Here is a 19,479-nt window from a genome sequence, read left to right on the forward strand (position 1 = left end):
GCAGCTGCCCCAGCAGCCGTGAGCAGCCTTGGGCCCAGCCCCTGCTCCTCGTTCCCTCCACCTGGGAGCACATTCACAGCAGGGACAGGTTTCTAAAGCACAGGCAGTGGCCCGTGGCTTCTGATATTTCTCAGAATAGCTGCAGGTTCTTCTGTTTGGTTGTGAATTAGTGTGCAGCTGCTGGGGACCCCTGCCGGGGGTGTGTGGTCCTGGGGCAGTAGCAGGAATTCCTGGGGACAGTCAGCAATGCATCGGCTTCTGGGGAGGTGAGTGCTGCCTACACTCTTTTAAGTTCTGCATTTGGCAATAGAGGCTCTTCAGTTGCTCTGTGGTGCATTTTAGTATCTGTGTTAAGCGTGGAAGCACTCTGTCTCCAGTGCTGTTTTGTTGGAGTAAAGACAACCAGCACAAACCAGCTCCTCTGTGCTGTGAGAGCCAGTGGGACTGAACTGCAGCAAATCCCTCCCCTCACACATATGCAATAGAAATGGGTATTATTTGCTCCCAGAGCACTGAGGAAACATCAAAACTATTCCTGTTCAGTGTGTGCCTGGTGCAGGGCAATGCTCAGGAGTGCCCACCAAAACTCAGGGAGAGCACTGGGCCCCTCAGCCAGTGCCCACTGTGCCCCAACACTGAGGCTGAGGGGACCTTGGCTGATTAGCTGCTCTCTGTGCCTGCCTTCTGCTCCAGGAGTTGGGCTGGTTAGTGAGGCTGTGTATCCAACCACAACATGCTGGAAGGATGCTGTGTTGCTATGGTATTTATTGCTGCCAGTGGTGTCAGGGGTTTAATTGCAACACACACATAGAGAATCTCAGCCAATACAGGTCTTTTTCACGTAGAAGATTGAGTCTGTGCTTCTTTCATTCTAATTCACCACAACTTCTGTGTTGGTATGTGGCAGCTGGGGGAATTAACCTCTCTGTTCTTGAAAGACAGGATGAGTAAAAACCTGTGAGAAATCCAAAAAAGGCATTAGGGAAAGTGAACTTCTGAAGTCTGTCAGAAGTAGCTATCAAGATGCTCATGCACAGCTGTATCTGTAAAATACATGTGCTCAAGCCTTGTCTTTTTGCTTTTTTTTTTCCTTTCCTTTTCCATACCTGCTTCCCCTTTCCTAATTAAGTTCAAGTCCTTATGTAGCACAGCCAAATTCAAATTTAAGTTGCCCCATGGCACAGGTGTGGGTTTAAAACAAGCTTAACTTTGGCAGCTCCATCCATCATTACCAATTCCAAAGCTTTCTCCCTGCAGCCTCACTTTAAGTTCTTATGGAGGCAGGAGTGTCTGAGTAACCTTGAAGATGTTTTGGCTCTTTTTAAGCCTTGCTCACTTGTAGAGATTTTCTTGAAGATGTTTCTGTTCAGGTGGATGAGGGATGAGGAAAAGTATGAGGCTTTGCTGTTAATTCCTACCTGGGGGGGACACAGAGCACCTGTAAATGTCACTACAGTTTCTATGTGCAAATTCCAGGGCGTTGTGCTTTTGCTCTGGAATTTCCTTCCGCATTCCCAATCTCCCAGCTTACAAAACTAGGGGCAGAAAGAAACTGTGCTGGAGTATCTATTACACATGTGGATTTTCTACAAAAGGAAGATTATGGCCTCTTCTTCGTCAGGGGCTGCCACTGGGGGGGAAATGCTAAGCAGCAGCAGCACAGGGAGTGCACTGTTGAGCCTGGGAGCTGCTGTGTGCTCAGCAGTGGGACCCAGACAGCTCAACAAGCAATGGCTCCCTGCAAGCAGGGCTTAGAGAAGAGAAATAGATTGCTTTCAAAGCTCTCCAGCAATCTTTTTTTAGTGAGTTTTATGGTTAAGCAGAAGGTTTTTTAGAAGAACTAAAGATAACAGGAAAATGTATCGAACACTCTCAGCATGAGAACTGGAAAGAAAGCTAAGATAATCCATATGAAGCACCAAGTCAAAGTATTTATTTTTGTTTTCCTTTAGAATGATAACACTGCACATGCAACCTGGCTAGTGGAAGTGGACAGACAAAAATATAAAGTTGTTCAGCTGGAAGCTAAATTGGAAAAAAGCATCTTTTAGGAAGTGTACAGGAAGTGTGCATGAAATTACAATTCTGCCAACACCAATCGTAAATAGCTCTGTAAAATGGGGGCGGGCACCTCTCATTTGGGAGCAGCAAATAGAGGGCAGGTGTGCTGAAAGGCTGTAGGCTGGTTGCTCTGACCCCAGTGTAGACCAGGGAGAAGAGTCTAAGGTCACAACAGCAAATGGAAGCAGCATATAATGTAGCAGAAGAACAGCCCTGGGTACCTGTCTTTGTAGCTTGAATCTGCTGCATTTCCTTCACCCAGGATAATCTGTTACGGAGGAAACCTGTCTGTGTGTAACGCAAGCATCCAGGGAAAACCTTGGAAAATGAAGTGTGAGAGGGGGGATTTTAGGTTACACTCACTGAGGGGGACAGACATTAGGGAGGGAGCAGGAAAGGGAAGCACAACACTGGCACAAGGCCCAAGGGCAAATGGGACTGACTGCCAGGAGGCTCCTTTGGCTGCAGGTTCTAAGGAGCTGTAGCCCTCTGAGTCACCGTTTGCCTGCTGGAAGGAGCTGGAGATACTCTACCCTGTCTCAGCTGTCTCTGCCAGTGTCAGAGAGAGCCCTTGTGTTACTGCCAGCAGCCTTAAAGTTTTAAAGATTTAGCTTGGAAACATTTTTAGTATGAAAATGTCATTTTTCTTAAAATAGAAGTTTCCTCAACCAGCATGAACTAAGAGCCCCCAAGTTCAAAGCCCCCAGGTACTCCAAAAGCAGTGTGTTATTTTATTTTGAATGGCCATCATGCTTTTTAAAGCCTTACACCTATGTCTGGCCTCAGACCCAACTTGCAGTTGCTCATGGTGTCAGTGGTTATTGGCAGAACTGTTCAGGACAAGCAGGACATCTTCAGACCCTTTTTAGGTCTCTTATTTTTACCAAGTGATGTTTGGCAGGACTTGATCAAACTGAGGAACTTTGAGAAGAATAACCTGAGTGAAGGTTGGGCAGATGGCACCAGCAGTGGTGTGTGAAGTGTGAGTCAACAGAGCTGAATCCAAGGGTAGCCTTGAGACAGATGTCAAGAGCTGGGGAAAGGCAGTGGAGAGGTCACTGAAGTGGCCTGGAGCAAGTACATGACCAAATGCAAGTTATTAGCCTGCAATTTCATCATGAATTACCACCTCAGCACAAAACTATTACTGCAAGAGTAAAGAAACACATAACCATAAATTAGCAATACCATCGCTTCAAGAACTGTCTCATAAATGCTTATTTTTATCTCTGAATTGTGGCTTACTATATGGTAATCCTCCCACATACCTGAGCCCCTAAAGCAACCTTAACCCTTCTGGCAGTAGTCTAAAAAAAAATTAAAAATCAACTGGACCCAATTTTTTCCCTGACTTGCATTTTAATTAATTTATGAACAGTGTAGCTGTTTCTGGTCTTCCAGTAGTATTTCCAGTTCTTCTATTATTGTCACCTAATTCTGGAAATTCAAATGCGCTAGTGCAGGGATGAAAATGTTATGGTCCATAAAAATTAATTAATTTTGTCAAGAAAGATCAGCTCTAGAGGGAGTGCCAATACAATTTAAATGCCACAGGTCGTAACTGAAGTTATATTTCTGTGCTACTTCTTCAGTAAACTTTAATTTTTCAGTGGCTGGCTGATGCACCTGTCTGCAATGATTCACTTCAGCTACCCAACCATATAAAAAGCTTTTCTTAAGTCCCTGTGGATAGAATGCATTTCTGTTACCTGCAGGCTGACCATTGCTGGGGAAGGCACAGGCCACAGGTAGCCCATTTGATTTGTTCTGTTCCTGAAAGGTGTTGATATGCAGCTACCTAAAGCTATTTACACATTGAGCTGCCCCTGGATATTAAGAAAGGTGGTTGAACCTAATTTGTGATCCAAATTTGCCTCTTAGATCCTGATGCTAGCTTAACTTGTTCTCACCCAGATCATTGTGATTCCCAGCATAAGGAATGAGGAGATTTTTGAATATAGTTCCAATCTTGGCATTATCTCTCCTGGGTACAGACTGCACACACCTTTTTCCTCCTGGAGCAGTTCACTTATGTTCCTAAAGCTTGGGGGAACTAAAGGCAGCGGTGCTGAGGCTGCCTCAAAGTTGAGCCTTGACACATCAGCTCCATCTCTTGTGCAGTGTCTAAAGTGTTTCCTATCCATTGGAATTTTCCTTTTCCTGTCCTCCTGGGCATTGGTGGCATCTGTGAAAGCCTCTCAAGCTTGGAGCTGCCAGTGCATGTCCCCCAGGCTGGGGATGTCTGAGCCACATTGTCCATCCGTAGGATGGGTGTAGGTGACTGGTGCCACAGGCAGCTGGGACTCACTCTCAGATGCTCTGGCAGGACCTGTGTTGGATGTGGCTGCATTTGCATGAAGCAGAAGATCAAAACCAACAAAGTTGTCTTCATTTTTTGTTCCTTTTACACACAACTAATGGAGCAGCTGCTCCACAAGAAGCTCCTGGTTGGACTCTTGAATTCAGTGAGTGTGCTCAGAACAGCCCTGGGCATCCATGGGGACCCACCAGAGAGGGTTGCTCTCAGAGGTCCCATAATACAAGAAATGATCTATTGTAATGCAGATTTCCCCTCTTCCTCAAGGTGCAACAGCCACAGCACTCTCCAAACAGGCTTTGCATGGAGCAGTGTTTCAGCTATCCCTGCTGGATTAAAATATATGCCTTGACTAACAAGTGCCTGTGTGCTGGGAGTTATTTTGGAAAGCAATAATGAGCTGCACTACTCGTGGAAGGGGGGGAAATGATAAAGAACCATGAGGAGAAGTTGTGACAGACCATGCATAGCAATCTCCTCGCTCTTCACAGCTCCTTGAGGACAATCCTGCTGCCAAGGCAGAGGAAGCAGAGCCTACCCCCTCAGCAAGTGCAAACTGTGACCAGCTCAAGGGTTTGTGGTGACAAAGGCAATCAGGTGGGTGTGCAAGAGAAAGGACAGGCCCTGTGTTATTGCTGTGACTAATAACTAAATTGCTGCAGGTTTTCATAGTTAAGCTGTTTTTCTTCTGACCCTTAGTAAGCTGGATATTCCAACTAAGCTGCTTTTAGCTCTCAGATGTGAAAGAGATCTGTGAGCAAAGCCTTGCTCACCTTCTAATCAATGCAGAATTAAAGAAAGAGCCACTCAGTATAATCCTACCCAGTAATGATGATGGCTCTGTTAGCTAAGGAGGGGCTAGAGCAAGGGGGTGGGGGTTTGTGTGGGTGTTTGTGTTTGCAAGAGACTTTACTACAGCTTTGTGGTAGCCATTACAGCCATCTATACATTATACTATATCACTATAGATTATGCTTGCTCATCACTTAGACAGCTTTGCAAAATCGCTTGTGAACTCTTGTTGTCAGTCGCCATCGTGTAGCTGTCCAGCTTGTTTTCAGAGCCACCACCCTTGGGTTTTTTTTGTTCATTGCACTTTTGTGACTTTTAGGGTCTCACAGCAGTAGTAGTCAGTGTCTGCTGTTCCTCTCACCCCAGGCAGAAGTGCTCCCCTTTGGTGCAAAATGGCCAGTGTGTTACTTTGGCCATGTCTGTCCTTGTCACCTGTTTCCTACACCGCTTAGCGAGCTTTTTCTCTGTGTTTGGAAGTCTCTTTCTCACACATCCCTCATTTTTTTCCTTTGGGAAGTGGCATGGCTACTGCAGTTTCTTCCAAGTCTCTGCAAACTCCCCCCCACCCCAGGACTGTCACAGAGGCCTTGCCTGGAGGATGGCACTTTGGGCTGCCACACAAGTACATCAGGTGCCACATGAAGAGTCCCTTCTCAGGCCATGCTGAGGAATGTGTCTCCAAGCTGAAGGAGCAACTGAGCAAGTTTGAAGTGCTTCAGGTGTAGAGCTGTGTGTTGTCTGACTGAACGTGCCCCATGCTGACACTGCTGTGTATGCAGGACTGAGAAGGACCTCTGTGAGTGGGAAGCACCATTTTATGTGCATGCTGCTCTTCTCAGAAACTTCACATGCTGAAGTCTTTCCTTGACCCAGCTACAAAAGGCTGATTTGCTTTTTAAACTCCCACCATTAGGGAAGAAGGCATGTTCCATGCACTGAACAGCAGGGATAAAAGTGACCAGTCTGCATTGCACCCACCCTGCAGGCTTCCAGTGCATAGTGGTGTTTCTCCACAACAGTGGAACACTTATTTTTCTTACACAAGGCTATAGTTTTCCAAGACACAGCTCTCAAGCCAACAGTGCATTTCAGCTTTATTTATAGAAACAGAAAAAGATACAAAATTATGAAAGATATATAAAGCACTGAAAAAAAAATAGAAAACAATTTTAGTTCAGAAATAACCATGCTCTAGATGACCTTCAGGGTCATTTCCATATTGGAGCGGGAAGCTTTGCATGCATACAAATTGGAATCCAGTCACTCAGTAGCACCTCAGCTCATGTAATAATGGTAATCAATAAGACTGAAGAACAGATTCATGACTTATTGCTCTTATGCTAATTCTACTGAATTACAAAGTTTGAGCAAACTCTGAGAAAGTTCTTGCCCTTAGCTCAGTGCTGCCCCAAAATGGAGACCAATCTCAGATGGTTTTAGAAAATTCAGAGCCCAGAGCCATGTACTCTGTGGCTGAGAGAATCCTTGCAATCACCATCCAGTCAGTCAGGAGAGCCATGTCTTTGGCCAGGCAGCATTCAAGGTAAGTTATTTTCAGCAGGCCATGGTGTCTCCTAGAAACGGCTTCCAGGGGAAATCATGGCATTGTCATGGCGGGGGACCTGGGGGACTCAACATAAAAGGCTGGAGCTTCTGGTTGAAACAGCAGGACATGGGCTTTTCTCTGGATGGATAGAGCTCTGCCCTTATTTCTTCAGGAATAAATGAGGGTAACAAGAAGGCTGCCACAGTTGTGAGCATCAGAGACATCAGAAATGCAGGCAATAAGCAGAAGCCTGTCTCAGGAACTGAATTTCTTGTGGAAGGGATAAATTATATCAGACTTGGCTGAAGCTGCAGGAGTGATGGACAGTAGGACACTAATTCCCAACAGGCTGAAATGTCTGCCAGGGGCATGGAACAAGTTTTGACATGCTTTGGGTGGAGGAAGCTGCTCTTGGAAGAAGTCTACTCCAGAATTTGTGGCCTTTTGACCATGCCTAGGGGGAATGTCTAACTTTAGAAAGACTAAAGGTCTTCTGGCTGCTCTTCAGTATCAGTTTAAAACAGAACAGTGTAGGAGACACCCATAGTATCAGCTGGGGAAGGGTCTCCTCCTAGTAAACAGCATGTGTGCACTCCTGCAAGCTGGACACCTGCAGGTGTGACCTTCCCAGCTCTGGACAGCACAATCTTTGGGCAAAGATGCTGCTGTAACAGGTCTGTGTGGCCAAAGGACATGGAGCTCCAGCTAATCTGGGGCCACTGTATTGGACCACTCTGGTTTTTTCTAAAGGTCTTAAAAAGTTCCTCCCAGGGTGTCTGCAGTATATTGCAGGAGCTGATTGCTTGGACACCAGAGAATGAAGCAGACTGAACAGATTTACCATTAAACCAGACTGGAGATATCTCCTTTTGTAACAGAAAAATACAAGAGGCAGACTGAACAGTCTGAAGGTGGTATTAGCCCCAAAACAAAGGTAGTGTTTAATGCTTTAGCTCTAAGACAAGGCAGAGAGCATCTAAAGTCCAAGGAACTTTAAGAGCATGTTTGATTAAAAAGGAAAACTGTTCCTTAAGAAAAGACCTTCCTTCCTACTCTCTCTTTCTTAAGAAACAAAACCATTTCTAAGGTTACCAAAAAGGTGCTATTTTAAAGGCAAAATTTTAAAAGAAGACATTAAAAAGAAAAAGTAGGCTTTGCTACAGTAGGTGGCAAAGTAGCTTAAGGCAGAACTACTCCAGTCAGTGAGAATACAGAATGTTCTAGCTTATATTGGAAAGCAGTCAAGAAGAACTGATGAGCATCATGCCCTTCATGGAGTAGTGTAAGTGCAGGGCACAGCCCTACATGCCCCTGGACACCATCTGTGAGAGATTGGGTTTTTTGAATTCTCCAAGGTAGAAATTTTTTTTTCTTCACATCTCAAAATGAGCAGCAAAACATGAAAACAACCCCAACATATATAAAATACCCGTTCTGAGATGCACACTTCTGATGTACACAGAGTCACAAAGATGCTGTTTTACAAAAATAACATAAGTCAAAATGCTTCATAATTTCTCCCCACCCCCTGCTGCAGCCCATCAGTGTTTCTGCAGTTCAATTCCTGCATTTGCAATCCAGAATCAATTAAATGAACTCTTGGTTCTAATACATGGACTGAAGACTTGGTCTGGCTCACCCTTGTGCAGATAGAATATCCAGTGTAGAAAAACCATCAACCTGCCTCAAGAATAATGGTTTGCATCATTCCTAGTGTGCAGCACACTTCTGCTCCCACTCAATTCCAACATGAGAATAGCAGTACAGGAACCCAAGAACAGTCAGTGTCGCCCATGGCCAGCCTATAAATAGAAAAGACAGACAATCCTAGTCAGAATAATTAATGACTGCTTCAAGTAGAAATACTCTTGGGATGGCCAACTGATGATGCTTCTAATTAATTTTATTAGCAATTCAGCTTCATAAGTAAGTAGAGTCAACCCACAAAATTTGAGAAGTAAAATTATCTAAGCTCCGGGGTTGCCTGACCCCCTGGCAGTCCCTGTCTTTCTCATTTTTCAGGGAATTGGACCAGATTTATTCCTGTGGAATTACAAAGGTCTGTTTTGATCCTCTCCTTTGGAGTGAGTTTGTCTATCAAGCAGATTCCCCCAATGAACCCTGATGCTTTAAGCTGAACAAGTCCAGTTACCTGTTCTGCAAAAGGAGTCTGGGGTAATCTCTGATTAAGGGTGTTTTGGATGTCCTGCAGCCCACTAACAGCTAATGTGTGTCAGTGAAGAACAGACAGACCTCTCTGCCTGATTTGCCTGATGCCCAAGTTATTTTTTAACTATAAAGACTCTTCCAATATATAAAACTTTTGCTGGTGAAATGATGTTTCATTACTATTTCAAATTCTTTTTAGCAAAAGCCACCATCCTTTCACTCAAACTTATCACAGCAAGGCCACAAGCCAAAGGTCTATTGCAGGAGGTCACAAGCCAAAAGGTCTATTGCTTTCCAGTAGAGCTGTAAATAATTTGAAAAGTCTGTTTCAATACCCTGCCCTCAGCAGAACTCAGAGCCCCAGACTCAGTCCTGCACGTGCTGGGACCCTTCCCTTGTGCTCCAAGACCTGGGCAGGGTCACACTTCATCCTGAAACAGGATCAGAAAAAGTTCCATCCCCTTGCTATGAATAGCTGTGTTTGTTTCACGAGCCTCTAATTATTCTGGCCTTGCTTTGTGGTGAAATACTGTCCTGTAACCTGACTGATTTTCATGGAGACATTTGCAAATATTAATCCCTTGTCTTCACAACACCCTGAAGTGAAATTATACTTTTGTTTAATTATTTGTTTCACAAAACAAATTGGCTGAGGTATCTCCAAGGGGATTTTTAACCATAAAAGTCTTGTTTTTATTTCAGTGAAATTAGCCTACTGCAGATTGGGTTTCACCTTCAATAGCAAGCTAAAGCCCAGCTGTGCTTTGTCTCTGCTGAAATTGCATGTGAAAGTATGTCAATAGATGTAATAAAAACATACCTCTTCTGGCAGCAATATTGTGGTGGCTGCTTTATACAGACAGAGCCAGAAAATTAAAAAAAGGACTGAGTCTAGAATTGTTCTGTTTTAGGGGCACTTTGGAAATTTGCTAGTTACATGTTTTGCATTTTTAAATACTGTAAAGCTCTGGCACACAGAAAATGTGCCAACAGTAGCTGCCTTGCTTGCTCTCCCCAGCCAGCATATCAGAGATCTTGTCAGAATACAAAGTTATGCACTGGAAATCTTTTCTAGATGTCTTAGATTTCTGATAATATTCCTCCATAGTGCCCAGAACCTGGGTTCACAGGGTTTTTAACCACAATAATCAAGCTTGTGGTAATCCTCCTGGAATGCAGGGAGTCTGTCCTGTACAGTGTCAGGGCTGGCATTCAGAATATCATCTCCTGCTCATCTAATGAAGGGGAGAGGGAAGGGGGAAGAAAAAGTGACCCCAATATGGGCAAAGGAAAAGGGGATTAAAAAAAAAAATCTTGTTAATAGTTCTTCTAGGTGGTGCTGCCCAAATCCCAAGCATTTCTTGCTGCACAAGTAGGAGGCAGCTCCAAGCAGGAGTGAGGGGCCCTTGCCCATTCTTGCCATACTGGAACCACGTGCAGTGCTGGTGGGTGTGGGGAAATGCCCTGAGTGAAGCAAAGGCCTCAGGTTCTGCTCCTTGGCAATCCCAGATTGCTCCAGCCCACTCAAGGCAGATTTGCACAGGTGCATCCACACTTGAGAAGCAGCCCAAGGACAGCCTGAAGCAAGCAGGAGACCTTTAAAGTGTTTTCTCTAATCTCTTCCATTTTAGGACTGGATATACAATAAAGTTGTTGAAAAATCTGAGGAACTTGATCTCCAGAAGGTGACGATGTAGGAAGGACAAATTATGGATTAGCAATGCTAATCCAGCATGGGTAAAATTTCAAATTCTGCCCAGCATGTGTTTTCCTTGTAGGTGACCTCCACAATCCAACAGCAGCACAAGCTCCTCTCTTGCAAGGTAAGGTCACAGGAGCCTTTTCTGGCTTCCACAGTTTCTCCTTGTAAACCCAAACAACCCAACAGTACTGATGGCCTTGGATGCACAGCTCCAAGGAAATTTTCTCCTTTTATCCTGGCCAGCATCTCAAGGTATGTTTGTACCTTATGTATGTACCTCAGGCCTTTTGCTGCCTCTCATTCTGCTCCTACTCTCAGACACCATTCAGGGGGCTCTTTTTGGAGACTCCTCAGCTTTACCTTATCTCCCTAAACCCCTGCACCCTTACCTGTGCTGTACCAGTCTCCAAACTCTGCTTGGAAGCATACATGCCTGCATTTTGGATCAGTATCTCTCTGTAAAGTCATACATAGAATGTACTCTTCAAAACATTATTAGTTTCAGCACTAGGCTGTTAGGAAATGACTGAGCTAAGTTTGTTTATTCAAAACCATGTCACATACCACTTTTAATCTCACAATTTCTTGACTGGTTTCAGTAATTTGATTTTGGGCTTGAAGGCTGAGTTTCATGGGACTACAGAGATTATCATAGTTTTTTTCACAGAAAGATGAATTTGTGTTCATTAACATTTGTAGAAACAAGGGCTAATTCATATGCTGTTTGAAAATCCAGGAATATTTGTGAGCTTTACCTGTAGAAATTTATTTTAAGACAGCTGGATATCACTTTTAACAAAGGAACACTGGGTGAGACTCACAATCAAATTCTCAACTTATGGCAAGGTGCGCTGCTTCACAAAACATCAAACACAAGCTCCTTTGTGAGGAGGAGTGCAAATTTTGTAGAGAGGTAGCAGCAGCACTTGATCCATCTATCACCCAACCTCCTCCCAGAGAAGTCTTCAGTCCCAGCTGGGCCTGAGGCACTGCTCTGTCCAACACAGCTCATGGACTTTCCAGGAGTCTTGCTGGTTAAAACCACATTTTGGTATGTTATGTACTCAGCCTTCAGCCTAATGAGCAGGAGATTTGTTTTCATTACATGATCAAGAGAGAATTGATACAAACTTGCTGCCACAGGAACGGCTTTTGGAGTTACACTTTCAACTTCCTATCTCTCATTCCAAAGTATTTCTGCATACTTTGCAAATGACTAGAAAAGCTCATGCTTCTAGCATGCTCTGGATTCTGATAGGAGTGGGGTAAAACTAAGCTTTCAACTGAAAAGTAACAGTGGATCACAGCTCTCAAAAGACCAGTTATATCCTTATTAACTCAGTTCAAATCATTTGAAGCAACATTTAATCATGTATCCACAAGGAAGCTCTTTCAAATTTCCTCATCACCCACAGTAATGAAAAAGCATCATACTGGCAATGGTTTGGGCATAGCCAGGTTTCACATCATCATCAAAACACTAGGAAACAGTCCTTAGTTCCTTCCAACCAGTGAGATGTAAGACAAGGGGGCTGTAGTTATGTTTTGCATTTTCCAAAACTGCTTTAGTGGCTCTTGGACCTAAATGTTATTTTTAGAAGTGCCTTGGCTGCACAGTCCTCAGAAGTCTTCAAGTGCAGAGTAGTTATTAAATCAATTGAAGTCAGAAGAACTAATCTCCCTGAAAAGCTTGGCTGGAGGAGCATACATCTACACTGACTTTGATTTGGAAGTACCTAAGTTGCTGTAAGGCTTAGCACTCAGGAAAATTTATTCTTAAACAAAAGTTCAAATGTGACAAAGACACTGAAGCAACTCCTCTGTAAAGTGGAATTAAAGAGACACAGTGGTGGGAAGGAGGGGGAACAGGCACCAGTCTGTCAAGCATAATAAAAAGCCAAAGCAAACCAGCATTTGAGGCCAAGACAACTCTTACCTACAATTACTAACATACTTAGGTAGAGGATCAGTAAAAACATCACTTTTTCAGAAAAAAATAACACATTCCAAACTGCAGATCTACTACTTTCTGTTGAAAGAAACCTATTATCTAGCCCAACATTTGAAGCACCTCCAAATGTTGGGCTAGATAAACTCTGCATTTTTAAATTTTAATTTCATGTCTTTTTGTCACTTCCAGGTGGACTTGTCTGACCAATACAGCAGGGAATGTCACACAGCATGTGTTACAAACATGGTGCAGTTTGATACCCAATTAGTCTTCAGATATTTGGAAAAGAAAACTCTACCTGTTTTCAGCTGTGTTGTAGCAAAGCCCTAACATGATTCACAGCAGGTTTTTTTGCTGCTACTTTCAGCTTCCACACAGCATATGTGTCAAAGGACAGACAATAAATTCTGCCAGTAAATACACAGCCCTCCAAGTCCCAGCTGGGCATCTCCATCCTCCCAGCCCACGTAGAGCAGCACATAGGCACAGGGTCTGTAAATTCAAGATGCCACTTTGTCCCATCATGAGCCCCCAGCTAACAGCTCTCACATATTTCCCTTCCACCCATTGTGCACCTTGGGAGCAGAGCAGCTCAACCACTGGGAACCAGCCTGGGAGATTAGGTAAGGCTGACCTGACCTATTCCTACAGATTTCCAGGCACTGAAGGCACTTTAGCTGGTGGGTGTGGAAAAGATCCAAATATTAATAATAAATATTACTGTACAATAGGTAGTTTTCAAAGGAAATGCTCTAAGGATAACTCAGCTCTGTCCCATGCAGCATCTGGAAAGATGACTGAGAAGGACAAAATTCTAAGCTCCCAGGCCTAGACATGAACCTCAGCCAGGTACAGTGGCAGTAACCACAAAAGCTGCCTCTTCAGTAGACATGAATCAGATTCCAGCAAAAGGCACTAACAAATTTGTAACAGTTATGTACTTATGTGAATTTTAAATCAAGCCATCCCGAAGAATGCTTACATCTGTGGCTTTCTGAGTACTTAGCACTGCTGTGAAAAACTGAAAATGGAGAGATAACAGTCCAAGACCATCAGCTGCAACACAGGATGACAACAAATCGTTCAGATCAGCGATACTGAAAGCAAAAAGCCAAAGTCTCTTAGTGTTTTCATAATACAAATAGGTTGGATTTAGTAGACAGAGGTCACAAAAGTTGTGGCTTTCCTGTGTTCTTACTGTATATGGAACTAGGCTTTACCATAGCAAAAATAATTTTACCTTTATGCTTCATGGCACTGAAGAAAGTTGTGTGTTGAAAAAGACTTTGTTAAGCAACAAGATATCAATTTAACTTATGTCAGGGCTAAGGCTGCTGAGCATGCTTTAATGCTTTATCCTGTTAATTAGATAAGCTGCAAATAAACAAATCCATAGGTAGAGCTCAAAAGACTGGCCTATCCTTTAGCTTTTATAAAGCACCTCCCAACACAATTCAGTGATGATAGCAAAACTATTTTCATTGCACTATGTATGATACCAAAACTATTTTCATTGCACTATGTATATGAAAGAAAAAAAAAACAAAAAAAAAACAAAAAAAAAAAAAAAAAAAACAAAAAAAAAACCACCAAACAAAACAAAACAAAAAATCCCACTACCATCACGCTCTGCTATTTGCTGGTAAATGCTCTGGATGCAAGTATCCAGAGATTTTCTGTTTTGTCTTTGGAGCTAGAACCTCATTTAATGCTAAACACCATGACCACTACCAGCTCTCCAGATGCTGCACAATGTAGACTAGAAGGATTATTTCCCCAGTATGTATCACCTCATACAGGCAGGATAGTTTCACTCTATATTTCTTGGTGTGTTTTTGTGATATGATCCTACCTTAAGCATTTTTACTTCTAACCCTTGTATAAAGCACAAGAAAATTTCACAGGAGTTATGCCTTCTGCTTTATGCTTTAAAATAAATCTTCACCCTCTACTAGTTTTCCCAGCAGAGGTAGTCAGTGGAAAAAAGCCTGGTATTTTAGGCAGTAATTGTGGTCTCATGCATATCAAGTTGACTCTGGAGTAATTCAACTAAAATCAAAAGAACCATATTCATGCTACTGCTGAATTTGAATTAACAGTAAGGAAGACTGATGAAAACTGCCTGTTGGAATCTTCCTGCCTAAACTGCTAATGAGGAAGGAAAAAAAAATCCAACTAACCAGCTTTAGTTTTCAGATTATGAAGGGGTGAATCTGTAAATCAGAAGCAACCTTCCCTCTCCTCCCATGTCTTAAACTGAGACCTACACACAGCTAATATGAAATAAAAGCCTACAAAATATGAAATCTTAATGCTCATTTATTTTTAGAACAGAGAGAAAAGCTTCTAAAAGCATTCTTGTAAACAAAGATCCATCTTCACCCCGAAGTAAGGCAAAAGAGCTACCTCTATGAAACACTGCAAAAAAACCATTTTAGAGTCATATATCTGGCTTAGGACAGCACTATGCTTACCATTAAATGTTGACTCTGGTATTCCCAACAGAACTTCCTTAAATATGGTGTGAACAAGTACATAGAGATGAGACTTGCCAAGATTTTAGGGCATTTTTCAGTTGTAATTATCTGCTGAGTGTTAAATACACCAATGGAAACACCAGAGCCAGAAGCCTCCTTTTGTTACAGTTTTAAGATGGAACAGGAGAATGAAGAGTTAACTCCCCAGGAGAACATGAACATCCCAAAGGCAGAGCTGGGAACATTGTTGTTGCCTGGCAGGATCCTGAGGTGAGCATCTGCCTCTTACTGAGCAGAGAGATGCCCATGTTATATATAGAAGGACATGCTGAGCAGAAAGGTGAATTAACAACTTCCCCTCTACTACAGCTGCAAATTTCAGGAAGATTTCTGTACCAGTCTAACTGGGATTCTTGGATTTAGGTTTGTGTGTCAGGCTTTTCACATACAATGAAGCTCCTTCTCCTGCCTTTTAGTACTAGGGAGCTCTGGAGAAATCAAAGCTATATACTCACAAAAGAAGAGGGTTTAAACCAGGGATTCAGACACGTGCCATCAATCACCAGCAAGCAAAGATTTGGGTAAAAAGGTGAAGCACTATAATTTATTTCCTCAACATGATTTCTGGCTAAGGTACCCTGAAGTGGTCATGAATATAAGATGCTTAAATGACCATAAAATAATTAATTTTTAAATATGAAGAATGATTTAAAGATTAATTATTCACAATCCCCTTCCTACCTGCAACCCATTTTTTAATCTGCCATTTTTCCTTGTCATCCTCAAAACCACTCATATTCCAAGACCATTGCAGCTATTCCATTGTGCTGTCTTGTGTCTTCACAGCATTAGGAATTAGGAAAAAAGCAGACAGTGTGACAAATTTAACAAGTATTTACAACCAGCTACACTAGCAACAAACAAACTGTAACTCTTTATCACAGAGCTCTTGTAGCTGAAATGCTCCATGGATAAAAATTGTATTAACTACTAGAGCTTAGTGCAGTAAGAGAAGGGCTGAGAGCACAGTGTTAATTTACATGAACACTGCATTTTGATAATTGCTGTAGCAGTGTAAAGCTAACACTACAAGTGAGGTCATTGAGCTGAGCTCTCACTTAACAGAAATACAAATATCTTGAGGGATGGAAATGCACAGATAAAGTAACCAGGCAATCCTGCAGTCATTTACTGAGCCATGGCAATCGATGCAGGACTGAGGCATTTTGAACTGCTGCTCTCAGGCTGGATGAAGTTACTCCCCTTCTGATGTGTCTCATTTTCACAGTGTCACCAAAGGGCAAAGAAGAGGGCTGATGCAGATTTAGGGAGGCAGAGAGACATTGGTGCCTGAAGGTGGCCATGAGCCAGAAGAAAACCTTGACAACAAACAATCTCCATCCCACTTGGGGCATATGCCATGAAATGGAATTGTTGCACACAAGTTATCTGGAGCAAAAGGCCCATACAGGATTGCCTCAGTTGACCACTTTTTGAAAGAACAATTGTTTCACTTACCTGCACAAGCTGACCTGATCTTGCTGCAGCCCACAGAATAATGGCAAATAAATAATAGAATAATCAGTAAAATAGGTAAATTATAAACAGCTTGTGGTTGAGAGTAAATTCATTTTAATTTCGAGGGGAAAAACAAATCTGTGTTGGTCTATCATCAAGACCACTTGAAACAAAGGAAAAAACTAATTTAAAATTCCTTGAATGTTGTCAATATTTAATTGACTTCAAGGACAAAATTAGACAATTTGCTTGTACATTCCCAGAAAACACATTCTGGATATCAAGAGTACATCTACTGAGTTTGGAGAGGGAATACCTTATTCTCTGCTTTCTGTGTCAGCTGGGCAACAGAGCCCAGAGAGTATCTGAAAACACAGGCCTACCTGGGTGAGCAGTGCAAGCACAGAAGCAAAAGCTGCTAAACCATGCATCACTTGTGTCAGAAAACACAGATTAGAAACACCCAGGCAGCTACATCAACATGCAAAATCTGCAAGGACAGGGATCTCATTTGCTAAGCCCTGCTCTGCTTTTCTGGGATGTATTCTCAGGCCAGTAAGCAGCCACCCAAGGGGAGGAAATCTGATCAGCACAAATCTGAAGGAGTTACCTACCGGCGTGGTCATGGAGATCAAAACCATCCTGCCAACCCAAGCTGATGCTGAGAGATGCAGCCCTTCTTTGCCTTGTACCTGGTCTAGAGCAATGTAGAGACTGGGAATGGAAAGATTTAAATCTTGTAACAGCCTAGCTGTTCTCCTTGCTCCCCTGTTTTAAGCAAGCTTCCTGAGCAGCTGCTGAAGGGGATCTCTCACAATGCTCCTTTCAGGTAAGCTTCACTGGTGTAGCAAAGCATACACAGAAACAAGTCTGCAACTACAAAAAGATCTCACAGAACCCCATCTTTTCAAATTGGTATATCTTTAACAGCATATTTCCTTTTCTAGAAGGAAAAAAAACCTCTCAAAACATTTCAATTTCATAAAACTGTAAAAAGTTCTATAATTACTATGCCTTGTCAGAAAGTTTTTGCCTGTGTTCAAATTGCCTTATTTAACAAAGTGCAGTTTAGTGCAATGAGATATAATCTTTCCACATGCTTCTCTGGCCCACTAAAACTAGCAAGGAATATGATCTGATGCATGGCTGCTATACCCTCTGTCCCACCTGGGCTCTGCTATTCAGTGTAACATAAGCAGCGTTGCAAATCTTTAACATGACTGTTACTAACACCAATATACACATCTTGCTAAAAACCATCTTACTAATCTTACTAATTCCTTTCAAAACCAGCATATACCCACACCTCTCTGGAGGGATCCATTTGTACACATGAACTCTGTACTCTCCAACTTGTTTCCTCTTCTTCTTCTGTTGCTGGCTGAGACATTTTGGAGAGGGCAGGATCCTGCCAGCCTCACTGACTCCCTGCTCCCCCCTCCTGGTGGGGCAACCTCCACTGGCAGAGACTGGGCTTCACTCCCAACCAGTGTGGGATTTCTCCTAGAGCTGATTTCACATCTCCTGGGAGAGAAATATAATGAGAACTGGCTACGAAGCAGTCATTTCCATTTGTAAATGGGCTAGCACAAAGGAAGAAATGAGAACAAATTTCCATATGTACAGTCTCTGCTAAACAATCATCTCTGCAAATCCCTCCCCAGCATGTGTGGTGCTCGCTGCCTTTATGGGATCAGCCACACAACCAGAATAATTGATTAATCATCATATCAGCTCAGAAGATCCAAGAGAACAGAACTGGATCTGATCTGATTTCAGATCACAATCCATGTGCAATGATGTGGCTACACAGATTAGTCATTTTACAGATAAATATGGGCTAATAAATGAAAGCTGCATCTCAAGCAGGCCCAGACTGCGATCAAATACCTTTGCTTACAATCACTACATGTCAAAACAACACTTCCCCACATCCTCATTTTTAAACTGAAATACCAAGATGCCCAGTCAAGAGAGCACGGTGGCTACAGAGGTTGGCTGGGCATGGGCAAAGCCAGTGTTGAAGAAGGATGGAGTGCAGAGTGTCCATAATTTACCCTGACTAGCTGGAGAGCCAAAAGATTGCCTTTCTTTCTGCCAGGTTGGGGGCAGGGGGACAGGGTACATGACTCACCCTGCCAAAATAGGCTGTTTTTCTCCTGAAGGCAGTATCACTCCTGATCTTGACAAGGAGAGTAATGCCAATTTCTTTGGCAATAATTAGCATACATAACAGAGAGGACAGAGGGTTCATTTTCTTCCCTTCTCCTTTATTTTCAGTTGGCTCTTCTACTGATTTGACATGAATTATTACTAAAAATCAACGCCTCATGCTGAAGTAAATATTCTGGATGAAATGGAAGAGCTTTGCAAATTTTATGCATGGTCACTGAATGCAGCTGATTTTTGCACAGGAAATGGACATTTAAGAAGAAAAGTATTAGTTTGTTTTACTGGTTCTTTTCCCTATTTGACAATCTTAAAAGCACAATCTGGTTGCACAGCCACCATATATCACCTAACTAATTCCTTTCAAAAAATCTTTTGAACAGATACTGGGACATCCAGGATAGATTTTGAAAGTTTTGTTTGGATCAAATTTTGCAACACAAGTTTAACATTCTTCACATCTGCTCACACTGTAGTCATCATTCATATGGGTCAAAACTGCTCTTGATAAGAAGTCCTTTTTCCCCTTTGAAGAATTCCTTTGCATTGGGATTTGCCTCAGTGTTCACTTTTCTGCAGAACTGCAAGATAACTATGGATGAAAGACCTTCGTCTGTCCTTCAGTGAGTACTGGCCTCAAGTGAAGAGCTCAGCTGCAGTCAAAGTTTGTTGTAACAAAGAAGCCTGATTAAATAAGTGAAATTTACCATTTGGCAGAGTCCTTCAGCCCTTCATAAAAGTCGACGACAATACTAAATGTTTTGATCAGAAACTGTG

At 42.6% G+C, this 19,479-nt stretch overlaps 1 protein-coding gene across 1 annotated transcript in view; it reads right to left on the reverse strand.

Moving 5' to 3' along the window:
• Positions 1 to 6,240: 6,240 nt before the first annotated feature.
• The window catches only part of HHAT (hedgehog acyltransferase), a 146,985-nt gene continuing 133,746 nt past the window's right edge, over positions 6,241 to 19,479 (reverse strand). Inside the window, exon 12 of the mRNA XM_036381189.2 lies at positions 6,241 to 8,518. Coding sequence (XP_036237082.1) covers positions 8,427 to 8,518 — 92 coding nt within the window. The 3' untranslated portion in view covers positions 6,241 to 8,426. The remainder of the gene's footprint in view (positions 8,519 to 19,479) is intronic.

The sequence above is a fragment of the Molothrus ater genome, chromosome 3 (genome assembly GCF_012460135.2).
Source record: "Molothrus ater isolate BHLD 08-10-18 breed brown headed cowbird chromosome 3, BPBGC_Mater_1.1, whole genome shotgun sequence".
Classification (NCBI taxonomy): Eukaryota; Metazoa; Chordata; class Aves; order Passeriformes; family Icteridae; genus Molothrus; species Molothrus ater.